Genomic DNA, 17,936 nt, shown 5'->3' with positions numbered 1-17,936 from the left:
AAGAGCCTGGAGATGTCACGGGGAGCCGCGGTATGCGGTTACTGGTCACGTGATCGCCGTTATCCAATGCATAATGGCGATCACGTAAAAGTTCTTTAAAAAGTGGCAGTTTCATTTCCCCTCACCGATGCGATCGGTGAGAGGATATGAAACATCTTCTTGGAGGCTTCCGCATTTGAATCCAGATGCGATTATCCTCCATGGATCCTGCCAGCTTCTGGGTATGAGCCTGCCGGCAAAATGCCGGACACATTCGCAGGAGCCGAGGAGCCTAGGAAATTTTAAATCTCCTTGCTCCCAGCGACCAACGATCGCTGAGTGCTTGGAGCAGTGACCGGTGGCCTCGTTGAGCGGTCCCCGGTCACGTGATAAAGTAGCGAACTAACATTAGGCCGGTCACACATGACCGGAGAGGAATTACGGGTTCTGCATGCGCTTGATCAGCGGTAATCCACGGATCAATCGCATGCATTGGATTACACAATTCCCCCCAATTAGCGGGTCGGAATTACGTAATCCACTCGCAGAAACAGAACACGGCATGCTATATTTTACCACGAATATCTGCGACCTAGAGCCCTTTGTGCTCTATGACCGCGGATATACTCGCACCCCATATGCAAACACATTGTGTACGGGCTGCAGGTACCCGGGTCATCTCTAAGCGACGGCGCGGGAAATGCAAACAAAAAACCGCCTGTGTGAGTAGGCAGTTATGCGCAGTACATTACGCAACCGTACGCAGGGCCACAGCCGGGCTCACAGCTGGAATCCGCTGCGGGCCTCGGCAAGCGGATTCCGCCTACGGTTACATGAGCACGGCGTTATTCAGACCGCTACCAGTAATCCGTAATTTACAAGAAGCCCCGGGAACGCTCGTCTTCCTGCAGTTCCAGGAGCAGCTTGTTGAGCGCCTTCTCTGTGAGACCGCTGCACCGCAGCAAGATTACAAAGCCTCACAGAGCGCCACTTTCTACACCCCATCCCCGCCGCTGAGGTTACGAAATACCCCCCAAAATACATGAGAGGAGGGGGGATACACGGTTTTCTTGCCCCATGTGCCCAGCCCAACCAGCCTCCGTAATTACCCCTGTCTTCGGACATAAAACGCAGTTTATATTATTACCTTAATCTAATATTTAGGGAATGCCAAAAAATGGGGGGGGGGGGGATTATTTTTAGGAAGTCAATTTTTTTTCTGTATAAGTGGGCAATGGGGCCTGGAATTTATTCAGCTCTGCCCTGAAATCCAGCAGGCATTCCCTCCATTATGGGCCTAGCCATGTGTCCTGTAAGTAGATTAGGACCACAATGGGTATGTTTTTGAACACGGGACACACGGGGGCATCCATTTTGGGGTGAAGATTTTTAAATTGACAAAATTGCCAAAAAAATGAAAATCGTAATTTTTTCCTTCTGCTTTGCTTAGATTCATTCAAATACTGTGGGGTCAAAATACGCAGTACACCCCTAGATGAATTTGTTAAGGGGTCTAGTTCTCAAAATAGGGTCATTTGTGGAGGTTCTCTATCGTTTTGGCCGCTCAATGGCTCTACAAGTGGGCAATGGGGCCTGGAATTTATTCCGTTGTACCCTGAAATCCAATGAGTGCTCCTTCCATTATAGGCCTAGCCATGTTTCCTTTAAGTAGATTAGGGCCACAATGGGTATGTTTCTGATTATTTAAGTGAGCAATGGGGCCTGAAATTTATTCAGTTGTGCCCTGCAATCCAACGAGTGTTCCCTCCATTATAGGCCTTGCTATGGGCCCTGTAAGTAGATTAGGGTCACAATGGGTATGTTTCTGAACTCGGGACAAACGGGGGTATCCATTTTGGGGTGAATGTCTTCATTCCTACGTACACTGTACAAAAAAAACTGTTTTTAAATTTAAAGAATTGCCAAAAAAATTGAAAATTGTAATTTTTTCTTTCTGCTTTGCTTAGATTCATTCAAATACTGTGGGGTCAAAATACACAGTACACCCCTAGATGAATTTGCTAAGGGGTCTAGTTTTCAAAATGGGGTCATTTGTGGGGTTTCTTATCGTTTTGGCCGCTCAATGGCTCTATAAGTGGGCAATGGGGCCTGGAATTTATTCAGTTGTACCCTGAAATCCAACGGGTGTTCCTTTCATTATAGGCCGAACCATGTGTCCTGTAAGTCTATTAGGGCCACAATGGGTATGTTTCTGAACACGGGACAAACAGGGGGATCCATTTTGGGTGAAAGTCTTCATTTATATGTGTGCTGTACAAAAAAAACTGTTTTTAAATTGATGCAATTGCCCAAAAAATGAAAATTGTAATTTTTTCCTACTGCTTTGCTTAGATCTATTCAAAAATTGTACAGTTAAAATGCACAGTACACCCCTAGATGAACGCGTTAAGGGGTTTAGAATTCAAAATGAGGTCATTTGTGGGGGTTCTCTATGGTTTTGGCCGCTCAAGAACTCTACAAGCGTGCTATGGGGCCTAAAAGGTCTTCAAGCAAAATCTATGTTCTGAAAGACACTGACTACTCCTTTCATTTTGGGCCCCGTTGTGCATCCAGACATAATATTAGGGCCACAATGGGTATGTTTCTGAGCACAGGACAAACAAATCCTCATTTCATGTAAACTATAGAAAAAAAATATGTCTTTAAAATGAAATATTTGCAAAAATATGAAATTTTACTTTTTCTCCTCTAAATTGAATTAATTCCTGAAAAAAAACTGTGGGGTCAAAATACTCCTGACCCCCCTCAGTGAATACATTAAAGGGTGTAGTTTTTAAAATAGGATCATTTGTGGGGGTATCTATTATTCGGACACCTATGAGCCTTTGCAATCTTGGCTTGGTGTAGGAAAACAAAGTGTTCCTCAAAATGCTGAAAAGTAATGTTAAATTTGTACGCCTCCTAAATGGTTAAAAAAACATAAAAGTTTTTCAAATGTGCGTCCAAAATAAAGTAAATAGATGGAAATATATATCTTAGCAAAAGTTTGTACAGTATGTTTGCACATATTTGATATATTACAATTGGAAATGTGAAAAAAATGTGAAATCATTTTTTCAAAATTTTCCCAATATTGGCACTTTTAATAAATATACACAAATTATATTGGACTATTTTCACCACCTAAATGAAGTACAACATGTGGCGAAAAAACAATGTCAGAATCACTTGGATATGCAAAACCTTTATGGAGCTATTCTATGTACACATGTCAGATTTCCAAAATTTGGCCTGGTCATTATGGCGCAAACAGGCTTGGTCACTAAGGGGTTAAGGTTATAAACTTTTCTGATCCGCCCACCCCCCTTTTCCTTCCTTACTTTCCCATCCCATAAAGATGTAACATGCAATGTTTAAAGTCGATGATGAAGTCATCGTATTTTATACTCCACATGCTGTGTGCTCTGAAAATGCCAATAAAAATGTAATGTTTAAAACAACATGATTTTCTATGTTTCGTTAATGGCGCTGTGTGTGGACTTGTTTTTTGCCGGGCAGTCTGTTGTTTCTAGTAACACTATCTTGGAGTTCATACAACTTTTTGATCCCTTTTTGTATATTTTTATCTTGGAGTCAGTGTGACCAAAACAGCTGCAGTTTTGGTGTTGTGTATTTTTATTCTGACATTGTTCACATTATTTTAATAGACTATGTTCATTTTTTGCTTTTATTTTTTATGGTTTCACAAATTTTTCCCATGACGGTGCCCAATTACCCCACACCAGGGGCATATGAAAGGAAAAGCAAGTCGGCTCATATGAACTTCTCAGTCAGGATTGTTTCTTCTTAGGGAGAGCACCTATAAGGCGTGCAGAGACTTATAAGGCCATCCATGCTCTTCTGGGAAATATGCAAATAGAAACATGAAACAATGCCTCTACAGCGCCACCTATTGGAAGGAAGCTTCCTGCAAGTCCATGTCTGACCTTTTAACAAGCCTTGTAACAATGACTGAGAATATGAGCCAAAGTCAGAGTCTCCTCTAAAAGGAAAAGCTACCCATGTACAGATAGACTGTGACAGGTTGATTACTCCTCATCGGTGTGCAGCAGGTATCGGGCTTACGTAATGAGAGGCTTATAGAAGTTGGTCAGAAAGGATATCATTTTTCCTTAGAGAGAACACCTAGAAGCCGTGAGGAGACTTAGAAATTGTCAGAACCAGCAATTCTCGGGGCCGCCATGCCCGCACCACCAGTCCTGCCACCCGGGTTACAGGAGTGCAGCGTAGGGGAGCCCCGGTTCTAGTGATCTCCCCGGGCCGCTGTAAAACTGGTCACCGCTGGGTTGCTAGGGAGGCAGCAGGTGCTTCTCTAGTTACTTAACTACCAAGCAGGCTTCCCTGGTAATGGTCTGTTCTGTAGGCTGGGGGCCTGTCCCCAGCACCTCCTTGATTGCCCTGCTGCTGTCAGGCTCCCCGCCCCAATCAGCTGCTGGGGCGGGAGCTCTGACAGCATTTGAAAGTGTGTGTTTTCCTTCCAGCCCTTGCCAGTGTTAGTTTGGTTCTCCAGCTGCACCCGCATTTATTCTGACAGCTCTATGTGACCCCGGCTTTCCTGAACTCTGCTTTTGGACCTTGACTACGTTTTTGCCTTCCCCTCTGTACCGCGTACCCTCCTGCTGCCGACCGGATTGTCTGACCACTCTACCGTTGTTTGTCTTCAGTGTCTGTTTGTCTTCCCGTGTCCCGCTTCCCTAGTGAGGGTAGGGACCGCCGCCCAGTTGTCGCCCTGGGGGTTAGCCCCGGGGGACAAGTAGGCAGGGACAGGGGTTGCGGGATATCTCAGGGACCCCCATATCCCGGACACTGTCCTAACAGAAATCAAGTCATGCTCCTTTGGTAAATATGCAAATGAGAAGATAGAACAATACCTCAGCAGCGCCACCTAATGCAAGGCAGCATTCCTGCATGTTGATATCAGACTTTCTAACAGGCCTTATAAACACATGGTGTTTTTTGTTGCAGTTTTTAATTGCTGTTCTTCTGTAATGTAGTTTTTAACAATGCCTATTTTTTTAATGCGGTTTTTAATAGCGGAAGAAGCGAGTGCTGTGATTGGATCACGACCACCGCTGGCTCAGCCAATAGAGCTGGCACTCGATGCACCAATCACAGCTATTCAGAGATGTCATTCACTGAATGGCTGTTAATGATCGAGCGCCGCCTCTGATTGGCTGGCGCTCGATCCAATCACAGCACTCGCTTGCTGGAGGCGGAGTATTCAAAGCCCGTCACCAGAAAGAGAGTGATATGTCAACGCAGAGGGCACGGAAGCCTGCCACACTGCCAGAGACCAGCGCGAGGGAATCAGATGCCGTGAGCTAGGTGAGGATTGATGTTTTTTTTCATGTAGTTTGGCTAGGTCTTCTTTTCGGGGAGGGCTTATATTTCAAGCCTCCCAAAAAATTGGGTAGGGCTTATTCTTGGCGAAACACGGTAGTTTACCAATGGACAACCCCTTTAAGGGCAGTTTCCACCAGACTAACCTGATGAGTTTCCACCAGACTAACCTGTTCCCATTTACCCATAAAAAGGAGCTTTCTTTCCGGTGGTGGGCTGTTGTAAACTAAATACAGTAGGGATATCATACTTCTCTCTAGGGGGTCTAACCAGCATCTAAGCTCATATATACTTGGGGTAAAGTTCTGAGTTTGGCTCTCACATACGGTAGCAATAAAATGAAAGCTCTGTGCCTGCCTGAAGACCTCCTTCCCCGAGGGGTTGTAATCTCTTACTGAATTGCTGTCTGATAAGTACTCTATTACAGGAGGTAGCATTATGAAGTCAGGTGATCGTATTAAGGACCCACCAACTATGTGCTATCCAGTTCTGTTCGGGTATAAACGCTGGATTAAGAGAAAATAAACATGTTAAAGGTGATGGATGGGACTGATATTTTTATTTTTTAATATTGAAATTGGGAAAAGTGGTGATTTTAAACTTTTATTATGTTTATTTGTTGTAATAATTAATTTAACTTAATTCTTCTTATGTTTTGTCACATTCTCCTGACATCGGTGCTCACATTCTGTTTTTTTAACCACTTTTGAACCGCCAAGAACATTACACGTCCTGCAGTGCTAAAGTGTGTGTGGAGTGGGCACGGAAGCCGAGTCTGCTCCATACCCAACGACTACCAGCTGACAGCCATCGGTAACTGCTGCGATCAGTTATCTGTTGAGGTGCCGCAGTCAAAGCTGACCACACATCTAAACAGTCAGTGGGGGGGGGGGGCCCTCCTGCGTCCCAATGGCACCCTCCTGCAGTGTGATAGAGGGGTACTAATGGGCTAGCATGACAGCCTGAAGCCTACTGAAGGCATTAAGAGCTACCACACATAGATGCCTATCAAGCCCTGTCCATTGCATCAAAAATTGCTGTATACTGCAATACTGAAGTATTGCAGTATATCGTACAAGTGATCAAATGATCAAAAGTTCAAACTCCCTGTGGGGACAAAATAAAAGTGTAAAAAAAGATATATTAAAGTTTTTTAAGAGTCAAAAAATGAAAAAAAAAATACAAAAGTTAAATCACTTTTCCAATTTTTCCTATAAAAAAACTAAACAATTTTATAAAACCCACATATTTGGTATCACCGTTTACATGAAAGTCCGAACTTATCCCACACGGTGAAGGCTGTTATAAAATAATACAGAATGCCAGAATTATAATTTTTTTTTTAAATCTTCGCTCCCAAAAACTGTAAATAAAAAGTGATCAAAAAGATGTATGCACCCCAAAATGATAACAAAAAATACAACTCACCCCGCAAAAAAGCCCCTAATTGACAAAAAAAAAGAAAAATTTACGGGTCTCATAAATTGGCAACAGAAAGCAATTTTTATTTCAGAAAAAAAATGTATTTACTTTTTAAAAATTGAAAAAAACTTAATAACTTTGGTATCACCTTAATCGCACCGACCCAGGGAACAAAACTCATGTCATTTTTACTGCACTGTGAACGCTGTAAAAGCAAAACCCCCCAAAATGGCCCAAGAACATTTTTTAATTTCTCTCCATTTTAAACATTTTTAACGTTTTTTCACGTGATACTGACCTACAGAATAAAGAGAACATGTCATTTTTACTGCACCATGTATGTTATAAAAGTAAAACCTCCCTAAAAATGGTGCAATCACATTTTTTAAAATTTTGCCCTACTTTAAAGTTTTTTAAAACTTTTCCAATACATCATACGGCACATTAAATGGTATCATGGACCAATACACCAACAAGCCTTCGTGTAGATGTGTCACCAGAAACATTTAAAAAGTTATGATCTTCTTTGAAATTGAGGAGGAAATAAATGAAAATGAGAAAGCGAAAAAGGGCTGCAGCAGGAAGGAGTTAAAGATTTGCTATAAAACGTCTTTTTTACACTCCCAGCGCAGTTTGGTGACTGTACAGCTGGGAGGTGACAGGAGGTCTTACATTTCTACAGCTTGATATCAGGCTGAGCAAGGAGTGAAGAATTCAGTTCTGCAGAGCACTACCACATATCCGACACCAGAGGGCGCGCTGGTGTAACCAGCCAGTCAGCGCGCTGCAGTCTCTATGGTGCGCGCTTGGTTACCGTCGTTGTGGCAGCGGTAGTCATGGCGACGGGACGCGGCCTGAAGGCTCGTGTAGTAACGGGCGGCGGCGGGTGATGATCCCGGCAGCCGAGCACCATGACGGAGATCATCTGCCAGTGGCTGAACGAGGAGCTGCGGCTGTCCAAGCCTGTAGGTGAGTACTTACCGCACAGACTGCTGTCAGGACATGCTGGTACATGTAGTGTCACCAGAGCTTGAGGTCCTTGGGCTATTAGTAAGCTAGGTGGCAACTTCCTATAGCAGGCTGACAACCCTGCGGGAGCCATAATGGCGGCCGTCCATTGTCAGCCAGCTGGAGACAAGATCTACGCTTCTGGAATTGTCGCTCACTGCGATGAAAGTAGATGGCGGTGACCCGGTGATCGCCAGGACCGATGGCAACCAAGGACACCGTGGGCGGTTTTAACCCCTTAGTGACCGACCTATTTTGTGTCTGAACGAGTGAGCGATTTCCATTGCCGCATTGCAAGATATGTAAGCGTTTACCACAGCCGGGCGCGGGACGCGATGTACCGCTCGGGGGACTTATAATGCCTTCTGCAACTTTTAGTACAGTTTTTGGGGTTGAAAGAAAAATAGCAATTCTGGCGTTACTTTTACGGCGTTCACCGTAGAAAACAATGGTAGATACGATGCGATGGACGCAGGAAGATAGAACGTGCAGCGCTCTGTTTCGCTCATTCAAAAGAGCGGAGTTCATATACGTGCGAGATCTGTGCATCTCACAAGGCACAAATATTGCGCGATTTTCTTGCCCGCACGAAGCCGTTCCCGCAATAAAAGGCTGAATAACCCGGCCCAATATTGCGCTTTTCAGTGTTCATTTCACCCGCGGATTCAAGGCGTTTTTAATGCAAAACCGCCTCGCACTTGTTCGGTGACATTGCGATTCTCCGTCGCTGATTTCACGCACGGTGGAGGATCGGCAAGTGTTTCCCATTGATTTCAACAGGAAGCATCGCATCGCACGGCGTGCAGTCTTTACTGTCCCATTGAAAACAATGGGCGATGCGTTTTGAAGGACGCAAAAGAATAGGACGTGTGAGGGACGACATGGCTCATGTGTATGACTCCAGTCAGAAGAACGCAGTTTTGTGCGCCACACAACGCACGAAGCGCGCAGGAGATTTCCGCTTTTGTAAATGTAGCCTCAGGGGGGCTTGAAGATGCGATCATTTTTATGCTAGGACAGTACACTGCATTACTGATGTAGTGCATTCTACAATGCCCATGACAGCAGCCTATTAGAGTCTGTGTGCAGGTTTAAAGCCCATTAGCGGCCACTGTAAAAAGGTGTTTGGGCCGTCACCAGGGGCGTAACTATAGAGGATACAGGGGATGCAGTTGCACCCGGGCCCAGGAGCCTTAGGGGGCCCATAAGGCCTCCCTTCTCTATAGGGTGACTAGTACTATGAGTAAAGCATTATAGTTGGGGGTTCCTGTTACAAGTTTTGCATCAGGACCCGGGAGCTTCAAGTTACGTCTCTGGCCGTCACTAAGGGGTTAAAGACTGGATGAACATTGAAATATGAACTCCGCAAGTCTACTGCAAGAAAATGACGCATTCATACTGGTCTAGTCCTTAAAAAAAGGGGGTAAACAGGTTGTCCAGGGCTCTGAAGCGGTTATTAGAAACATCCAAAGTGGTCTCCAGCAGTGAAGGGGTTTGATGGGCGGTTTAGTGCAGTGAAAGGGTTAATAGACACATCATGCTTGCCAGTTTTGTTGTATGAAAGAGTGGAAGAGCATATCCATGTGGCCTCCAGCAGTTGGGGGGTTAATCAACACGTCTGGTGTTCCAAGACAATGAAAGAGTTAATAGACACATCTCTGGTGATCTTGTGGAGTAGCACCACAATGGTTGCCAGCATCCGAGGGGTTAATGGGCATATCTTTGGTGGTCTAGGGTTTTAAACGAGTCAGTGGGTACATTCCTGGTTATCTAGGGGCAGTGAAAAGAGTTAATAGACACATTGCTGGTGGTCTTGAAGGGTGGAAGGGAACATCCATGGTGGTCTCCAGTGTAAAGGGGTTAATGGACACACATTCCTGCTCTAGAGTTAATAGGTACATTAACCTGGTGGTCTTGGTCTGGGAAAGAGTTCATGGACGCACCTCTGGTTGTCTTGGTTTGTGAAGGAGTTATTGGGCACAGCCTTGGTGGTCTTGGTCTGTGAAATTCATGGGCACACCCATGGTGGTCTTGGTCTGTGAAAGCATTCATAGGCAGACCCCTGGTGGTCTTGGTCTGTGAAAGCGTTTATGGGCACACCCCTGGTGGCCTTGGTGTGTGAAAGAGTTCATGTGCACACCCCTGGTGGTCTTGGTCTGTGAAAGAGTTTATGGGCACATCCCTGGGGGTCTTGGTCTGTGAAAGAGTTCATGGGCACACCCCTGGTGGTCTTGGTCTGTGAAAGAGTTCATGGGCACACCCCTGGTGGTCTTGGTCTGTGAAAGAGTTCATGGGCACACCCCTGGTGGTCTTGGTCTGTGAAAGAATTCATGGGCACACTTCTGGTGGTCTTGGTTTTTGAAGGAGTTATTGGGCACATCCTTGGTGGTCTTGTTCTTTGAGACCGTTAATGGGCACATCCCTGGTTGTTTTTGTCTGTGAAGGTGTTAAAGGGGTTTTCCAGGCAAATACTATTGGTGACCTATTCTCAGGATAGGTCAACAATAGTCATTCGGCTGGGGTCCACCGTTGGGGAACCAGGCTGATCGGGGCCCGCTGTCAGCGTCAAAATGCACATCAATATTATATTTCTAGAAAACTCCCTTAATTGACACAATCTTGTTGATATTGGTCTGTGAAGACGTTTATGGGCACATTCCTGGTGGTTTTGGTCTCTGAAGGAGTTCAAGGGGTTTTCCTGGCAAATACAATTGATGACATGTCCTTAGGATAGGTCATCAATAGTCGAGTGGCTGGGGTTCACTGCCCAGGACCTCGGCCAATCAGCTGATCAGATACCTGCTGTCAGCAACAAAACACACATCAGCTGATTGGCTAGGGTCCCAAGTGGCAGATCCCAGCAAAGCATGTATTGATGACCCATCCTGAGGATAGGTCATCAATAGTATTTATCTGGAAAACTGTTTTAATAGGCATAGTCTTGGTGGTCTTGGTCTGTGAAGGAGTTAATTAGTATATCCCTGGTGGTCTAGAGCTGTGCAAGAGTTAATGGCTACATCTGTAGTGGTTTGTAGCTGTGCAAGAGGTAATCGGCACATCCCCAGTTGTCTTATTTCTGTGAAAGAGTTAATGGGCACATTTCTGGTGGTCTAGAGCTGTGTGTGTGTTAAAGGAGCTGCAGCGTCACCTTCGGCACTCCTGGCATTAGTGCTCATAGCCTGGACGCCATCATGCTAGGGGTTTGGTAATGTGGCACTGATTGGCCACAGTAGTCACGTGCTTCCACCGAGCCCTTATTTTAGGTAGGGTCCAGCTGGGGGATGGGGTTTTGTTTTAATGACAAAACCCCTTTTAATGGGCTGCTTCTTGGTAGTCTTAGTCTGTGAAGAAGATGAGGGGCACATTCCTGGTCATCTTCATCTGTGAAGGAGATAATAGATACATCCCCGTTGGTCTATGTCTGTGAAGGATATAACAGGCACATTCCCATGGTTTTGGTCTGTGAAAGACTTAATAGGCACATCTCTGGTGGTCTTGGTCTGTGAAGGACTTAATAGGCACATCTCTGGTGGTCTTGGTCTGTGAAGGACTTAATAGGCACATCTCTGGTGGTCTTGGTCTGTGAAGGACTTAATAGGCACATCCCTAGTGGGCTTGGTCTGTGAAAAAGTTAATGGGCACATCCCTGGTGGTCTTGGTCTGTGAAGAACTTAATAGGCACATCTCTGGTGGTCTTGGTCTGTGAAGAACTTAATAGGCACATCTCTGGTGGTCTTGGTCTGTGAAGGACTTAATAGGCACATCCCTGGTGGTCTTGGTCTGTGAAGGACTTAATAGGCACATCCCTAGTGGGCTTGGTCTGGGAAAAAGTTAATGGGCACATCCCTGGTTGTCTTGGTCTGTGAAGAACTTAATAGGCACATCTCTGGTGGTCTTGGTCTGTGAAGAACTTAATAGGCACATCTCTGGTGGTCTTGGTCTGTGAAGAACTTAATAGGCACATCTCTGGTGGTCTTGGTCTGTGAAGAACTTAATAGGCACATCTCTGGTGGTCTTGGTCTGTGAAGGACTTAATAGGCACATCCCTGGTGGTCTTGGTCTGTGAAGGACTTAATAGGCACATCCCTGGTGATCGAGAACTGTGAGTTAATGCACATCCCTGGTGGTCTTGGTGAGTGAAAGGGTGCAAGGGCACATCTGTCAGCGATAAATGAGACTTTTATTGCTATTTTTCTACGTTGGATAAGCATTTTTTGTAAAGACATGTCTGCGGAGAATTCCAGGGAAGATTTGTTCTTTGTGGGCTTTTTTTCAGTAAAAATACCACGATAAGTATCTTATCTGATCGGCACGATTACTGCAATACCAAGTCAATAGAGATTTTTATTTTTACTAATTTAGTGCAAAAAACATATTTTAAAAGGAAAATCTATTTAATTTGCCTTGCTGCGGTCTAAGATCCGGAACACTTTTAATTTATCCATTTGAAAAGCAGATTTTTGTGGGGAAAATGCATATTGTTGTAAACTGGATTTTTTTTTTAAATTAAACTTTATTGAGCATTTTATGACAACATTTTTTTAGTCCCTCAAGAGGACTTGATGATTTGATCGCCCCATCGCTAGGACAGTATGCTGCATTACTTATGTAGTGCATTCTATCATGCCTTTTAGACTGCTGGAGGCGGGGTCTAATAGGCTGAGTTACATGGTAGACACAGAGGCCTTATGGGAACTTATTGATGCCTTGTAAGAGCATTACGGGGTGCTGCTGGGTGACAGGAGGAGTCCCGTCAGCCTGTCAGCCGGCACATGAAAGAGCCGGGGCCGCCGGGCGCGGGTGAGTACGCGCTCATCCCTGCAGGCGCTCGGGTCGGGTCTCGCGGCGAGAATTCTCGCCGCCGGATCCGACCCGCTCGTCTGCAGGCGGCCTTAAAGGTTATTTATTTATGCATTTTTGAAAGCTGCTATTTTTCTTCCACTTGTGGAATCCACAATTTCTACCCGCCAGTGTGAGTAAAACTGCGTAAGACAATACATACACTCAAACGGCGATCGCGGAATCCGCAATTCAAAGCCGGTCATGTGAGCTCGGCCTAATTATTGTAAATCTCGGGCGAAGCGTCCATTTTGCTGTCCCACCGTATTAACCATCATTACAGAGTTGATCTTCTGCAGTCATTTGCTCCTGTTGCTTAGCAACGGCCCAAACATATTTAGGCGCTACCGTGTAAACAGGATGCATAAAGGAGCTATTCCTTAGGGAGTCTATAGGGGTCCCTCCGGTATTGTTATAACGGGGAACTCCTCTGTTTATCGGAGTCTCCTTTTAAGGTTGATCTACCCCCTCCCCATATAGTACCACACATATGGGATCATAGTAGCATGGCGAGTTGTACTACATCTGTGTACAAACAATCCTACATTGTGCTGTTTCCTATCATAAAGCGTTAAGTTACGGCGTCCCTCAGATTTTGGCAGCCTCCCTATATTTGCTGTAGTTACTGACGCATTTTACCTTAGTGTACCTGGTGTATGTCCCCAGCGTGTCACCTGTGTGCACCTGGGAGGAACTTCCTGCACAGCGAGGCTCATCATCCTGCTGGATGACCGCCAGATACATCATTACTGAGAAGCGGGTATCTCAGCGATATCCTGCCATCGTGGAGGGAGGGGGTCAACCTGGATATAGGGTCTCCAAGTCTCCCCATAACTACAATAGGTCATTTGTGAAGGGAAGGCAAGATATTTCATGCCCCATACAGTATTAGATAGGTAAGCACTAGAGGTAAATATCTTTATAGCCGACCGTTGGTATTCAGTAATCATGTTCTGCACTGGAGATTACATGTAGGGTATATCAGGAAATTAGGTCAGAGATGTAAATGTATGTTGGGGGCAGGTTGTGGCCTGTAGACTAAATATGGTGAGGTATCAGGAGTAGAGATGTGCGAACGTACTCGTCCGAGCTTTATACTCGTTCGAGTATTAGGGTGTTCGAGATGCTCGTTACTCGTGACGAGTACCACGCGATGTTCGGGTTACTTTCACTTTCATCTCTGAGACATTTGCGCGCTTTTCTGGCCAATAGAAAGACATGGAAGGCATTACAACTTCCCCCTGTGATGTTCCAGCCCTATACCACCCCCCTGCAGTGAGTGGCTGGGGAGATCAGGTGTCACCCGAGTATTAAAATCGGCCCCTCCCGCGGCTCGCCACAGATTTGTTCTGACAGAGATCAGGGAAAGTGCTGTTGTGTTGGAGCTGCTGTAGGGAGAGTGTTAGGAGTGATTTTAGGCTTCAAGAACCCCAACGGTCCTTCTTAGGGCCACATCTGACCGTGTGCAGTACTGTTGAGGCTGCTTTTAGCAGTGTTGCACAATTTTTTATTTTTGTATATCGGGCGTGCAGAGCATTGCATCCTCAGTCTGCAGTCATTTTACATAGTATAGGGCCAGTACTGGTGAGGCAGGGACAGTGGGAAAGGTGAAAGAGATATACTGTCTATATAGGCAGTGGGCTTTTTCAAAGAAATTGGGGGAAAATACTATATTTGAGCTGCCTGTGACCGTCTTCAGTGTACTGCGTGTCTGCTGGGGGTAGTAGTCCTAATTAATACGCAGCTAAGCGTTACAGCAGGCTTGCGCAAAATTGTTTCCTGGCTCTGCTGTGCCCATTACATCACCGCCGCCAGAGGGAAACAGTATACATAATATACGCTGCATACAGTATCTGTCTGGTGTTTCAGCTCACCATTTTAAAAAATTGAAGCAAAATACTTAAGGCCTACCACTGCCCTTTGGCCACTTGACTGCTTCTGCGCTGTGAATTCCAGTTGCTCAGTCATACGCACCTACGTCTCACTACAGGCGTGCGCAAAATTGTTTCCTGGCTCTGCTGTGCGTTCCGTAAGGGAAGTCAGCCTCCAACCACAGGCCAATAAGCGGCACATTTAATTACAGAGTTCTGTTTCTGCTCTACTCGTAATACACCATGCTGAGGGGTAGGGGTAGGCCTAGAGGACGTGGACGCGGGTGAGGACGCGGAGGCCCAAGTCAGGGTGTGGGCACAGGCCGAGCTCCTGATCCAGGTGTATCGCAGCCGACTGCTGCGGGATTACGAGAGAGGCACGTTTCTGGTGTGCCCAGATTCATCTCACAATTAATGGGTCCACGCGGTAGACCTTTATTAGAAAATGAGCAGTGTCAGCAGGTCCTGTCGTGGATGGCAGAAAGTGCATCCAGCAATCTATCGACCACCCAGAGTTCTGCGCCGTCCACTGCTGCAACTCTGAATCCTCTGGCTGCTGCTCCTCCTTCCTCCCAGCCTCCTCACTCCATTACAATGATACATTCTGAGGAGCAGGCAGACTCCCAGGAACTGTTCTCGGGCCCCTGCCCAGAATGGGCAGCAATGGTTCCTCTCCCACCGGAGGAGTTTGTCGTGACCGATGCCCAACCTTTGGAAAGTTCCCGGGGTCCGGGGGATGAGGCTGGGGACTTCCGGCAACTGTCTCAAGAGCTTTCAGTGGGTGAGGAGGATGATGACGATGAGACACAGTTGTCTATCACTCAGCTAGTAGTAATTGCAGTAAGTCCGAGGGAGGAGCGCACAGAAGATTCGGAGGAAGAGCAGCTGGATGATGAGGCGAGTGACCCCGCCTGGTTTGCTAAGCCTACTGTCAGGGTAATAAAATTCTAAGTACAGCACCAATCAGGCCCACCCCACTTGCCCCGCTGCCGGCGGTAAGAAGAGACACCACACGGAGGTCTGGTATAGTTTCTCACACGGGACATGGCTCTCTGCCGTCCTTTATTACAGATTACATGAGATCTTATACCCTTTGTCCCATCACCAGCAAGGAGTGATGGGCTCATAACCATATATGGGAAGTCCGGATTTCCGGCCTGAGACAGTGAAAACAGCCGTTATCTTGATATGGCGCCTCTGGCTTATGTACAGAAAATCACGTATTCAATTAACTCCAGTGCAAAGAATCACCCACTCAATTCTAAGAAAGCGGCCAAGCATGCATTCTCCATATATGGGAAGTCCGGATTTCCGGCCTAAGACAGTGAAAATTATGTACATAGTGGAACATCTTGATATCTTACTTCTGGGAAAACGGCCAAGTACACGCGTCCTTCGTCCGATTCTTCTTTGCTGTGTTTTAAGATACATTTTGTTCAAGATACATTTTGTCTTGCAAGGCCTTTGGAATATCTGATGTTAAGGCGACAGATTAAGTTTTTTCTCATTTGGAATTGAATAGAACTTGCATATAGGTATAAAGCATAAAAAAACATTTGGCAATATATACATATACCCTCACAAACCCCCCTAAAAAACTTAATATGGAGATCAAGCATCAGACCTTGCACTCTTCCTCGGTCGTCTCTCCCTTGCGTCAGGGTTTCTCCACTGCCCGTAAGTCCCTACTCCTAAAAGGGAGGGATCCCTACCTCACCTCAGAAGGAGGCCATGGATTCCCTGGGCTCATTTCCGGGCATCCATACCCTCTATCTGTACGAGTTAACACCCCGCAGGGTGTGCCCTCGCCGGAACCTAAGGTCTTCTGCACTTTCCCTAGGCAAATGGGAAGTCCACTGACAGTCCATCTTATGAGACCGAGGCGGCGCAGTACTAGTACATTTCTCCATGTTTTTGGTAACGTACGTGGTTGGCATTATCGGAACTGGCTCTTCATCTTTTTCAAACAAGGGAAATTTTGGTGTCACATTATCCAGTCCCTTACTCATACTCTTTTTGATCAAAGGGATAATACACATACAGGAAATTACATACCCCACCTCTTTCTGCTAAAATCATATCCACGGCCACTCTATTTTGGAACGCCATGGATGCAGTGGGCCCTAATTGGTCAGCTAACCCTTGCGAAGCATCTCTGGTGTAGTTTACAAACCTCTACTGATTGTAATAGATATAATTCATCTAATCTACATTATTATTAACAGTGACAATAGCAAATAAGGACTCAAAACCTGCTTTAACCTGATCTCTAGAATTAAATTAGTCTGACACCCCCCTTGGCACTCCTATTACATCTATGTATACATGTGGATCAAAGTTACCACCTGGAGTGTCAATGTCTCTCTTAGCACGATGCGGTGTTGGATTCTCACCCTCAGTGTAGGCTTCATATTGCATATTTGATTGTATTAATTTGTTCTGAAACAGGGGGCTAGTGTACAGTAGTCAAAGGTGTGTGTTAGAGGAATTGTACCACATTATAGCATGTAAAGGATATGCAGGATCATGAGTTTTTTTCAGTGCGAAGTGTGGATCCAAGTGGGCTTTCCTTCGAGTTTGACTGCAGTTGGGGTGGTGAGCAACATCTGGTAGGGACATTCAAACAGGGTTTCTCGCTCAAACTTTTTCACATAGACCCTGTCACCTGGGTTCAGATAGTGACACTCATCTGTAGGACCTGGGAGAAAAGCAGAGACTACAGAATGCATTACTAACAATTCCTTAGAGAGGCCTATGACAAAATTAACAAGAAAATCATTCCCCAAACTCGGCTACTGTGGCATGTACCCTCCTAAGAAAAAGAAAAACTAATGAAAGACACTCAATTCAAAATTTGCCCATTTTCTTCATTGCCTTTTGTATCTACTTTCCCACTACTCCGCGGATGGTAAGGTGTGTGAAAAGCCTGGAATATACCCAAAGCAGACATGATGTGTTGTATTATTTCACCTGTGAAGTGTGTACCTTTGTTTGACTCAATCACTTCCGGTACCCCATATCTGCAGATTACCTCATTCATGAGCTTCTGTGCGGTTACCTGCTTATTTACTTTGGTAACAGGGTAGGTCTCCAACCTGAAAAGACATCAACAACAACAAGCACATATTCATGCTTCCCAACAAGTGGGAGCTGAGTGTAGCCAATTTGCAATCCCTGAAATGGGTAGAGTGGTCTAGGCAAGTGTTATGTGGCAAATTTACTTCTGCCCTGTTGCTTACGGCAAAGATCATGCAAAATTGGACAAATGATGCAGCAGCTACAGAAAACCAAGGAGCAACTCGTCCTCGTTCAAGCGTCGACATCATTACTGCTTTGAGAGGTGCGTCTTTCCGTGCGTCAGCTGGGCCATCATGGGGAACAGGGACTATGGTGGGCAAGTGCGGTTGACTGTTCACCATACGCCGTCCCTTTTTAGTCCATTTGTCTTTTTCCTTG

General features: G+C 45.6%; 1 protein-coding gene across 5 annotated transcripts in view; it reads left to right on the top strand.

Annotated features, from left to right (window-relative positions):
- The first annotated feature begins 7,612 nt into the window (after positions 1-7,612).
- Positions 7,613-17,936, top strand: part of SPEF2 (sperm flagellar 2) — a 172,210-nt gene continuing 161,886 nt past the window's right edge. For 3 of the 5 annotated variants that reach the window (XM_066602444.1, XM_066602443.1, XM_066602442.1), the window contains exon 1: positions 7,613-7,727. In XM_066602444.1, coding sequence (XP_066458541.1) covers positions 7,652-7,727 — 76 coding nt within the window. In that variant the 5' untranslated portion in view covers positions 7,613-7,651. Of the gene's footprint in view, positions 7,732-17,936 lie in introns of all 5 variants that reach the window. The other 2 variants (XM_066602446.1, XM_066602445.1) reach the window with 2 other exon arrangements.

Source organism: Eleutherodactylus coqui, chromosome 5 (genome assembly GCF_035609145.1).
Source record: "Eleutherodactylus coqui strain aEleCoq1 chromosome 5, aEleCoq1.hap1, whole genome shotgun sequence".
Lineage (NCBI taxonomy): Eukaryota > Metazoa > Chordata > Amphibia > Anura > Eleutherodactylidae > Eleutherodactylus > Eleutherodactylus coqui.
This window is presented reverse-complemented; position numbering and strand designations above follow the sequence as displayed.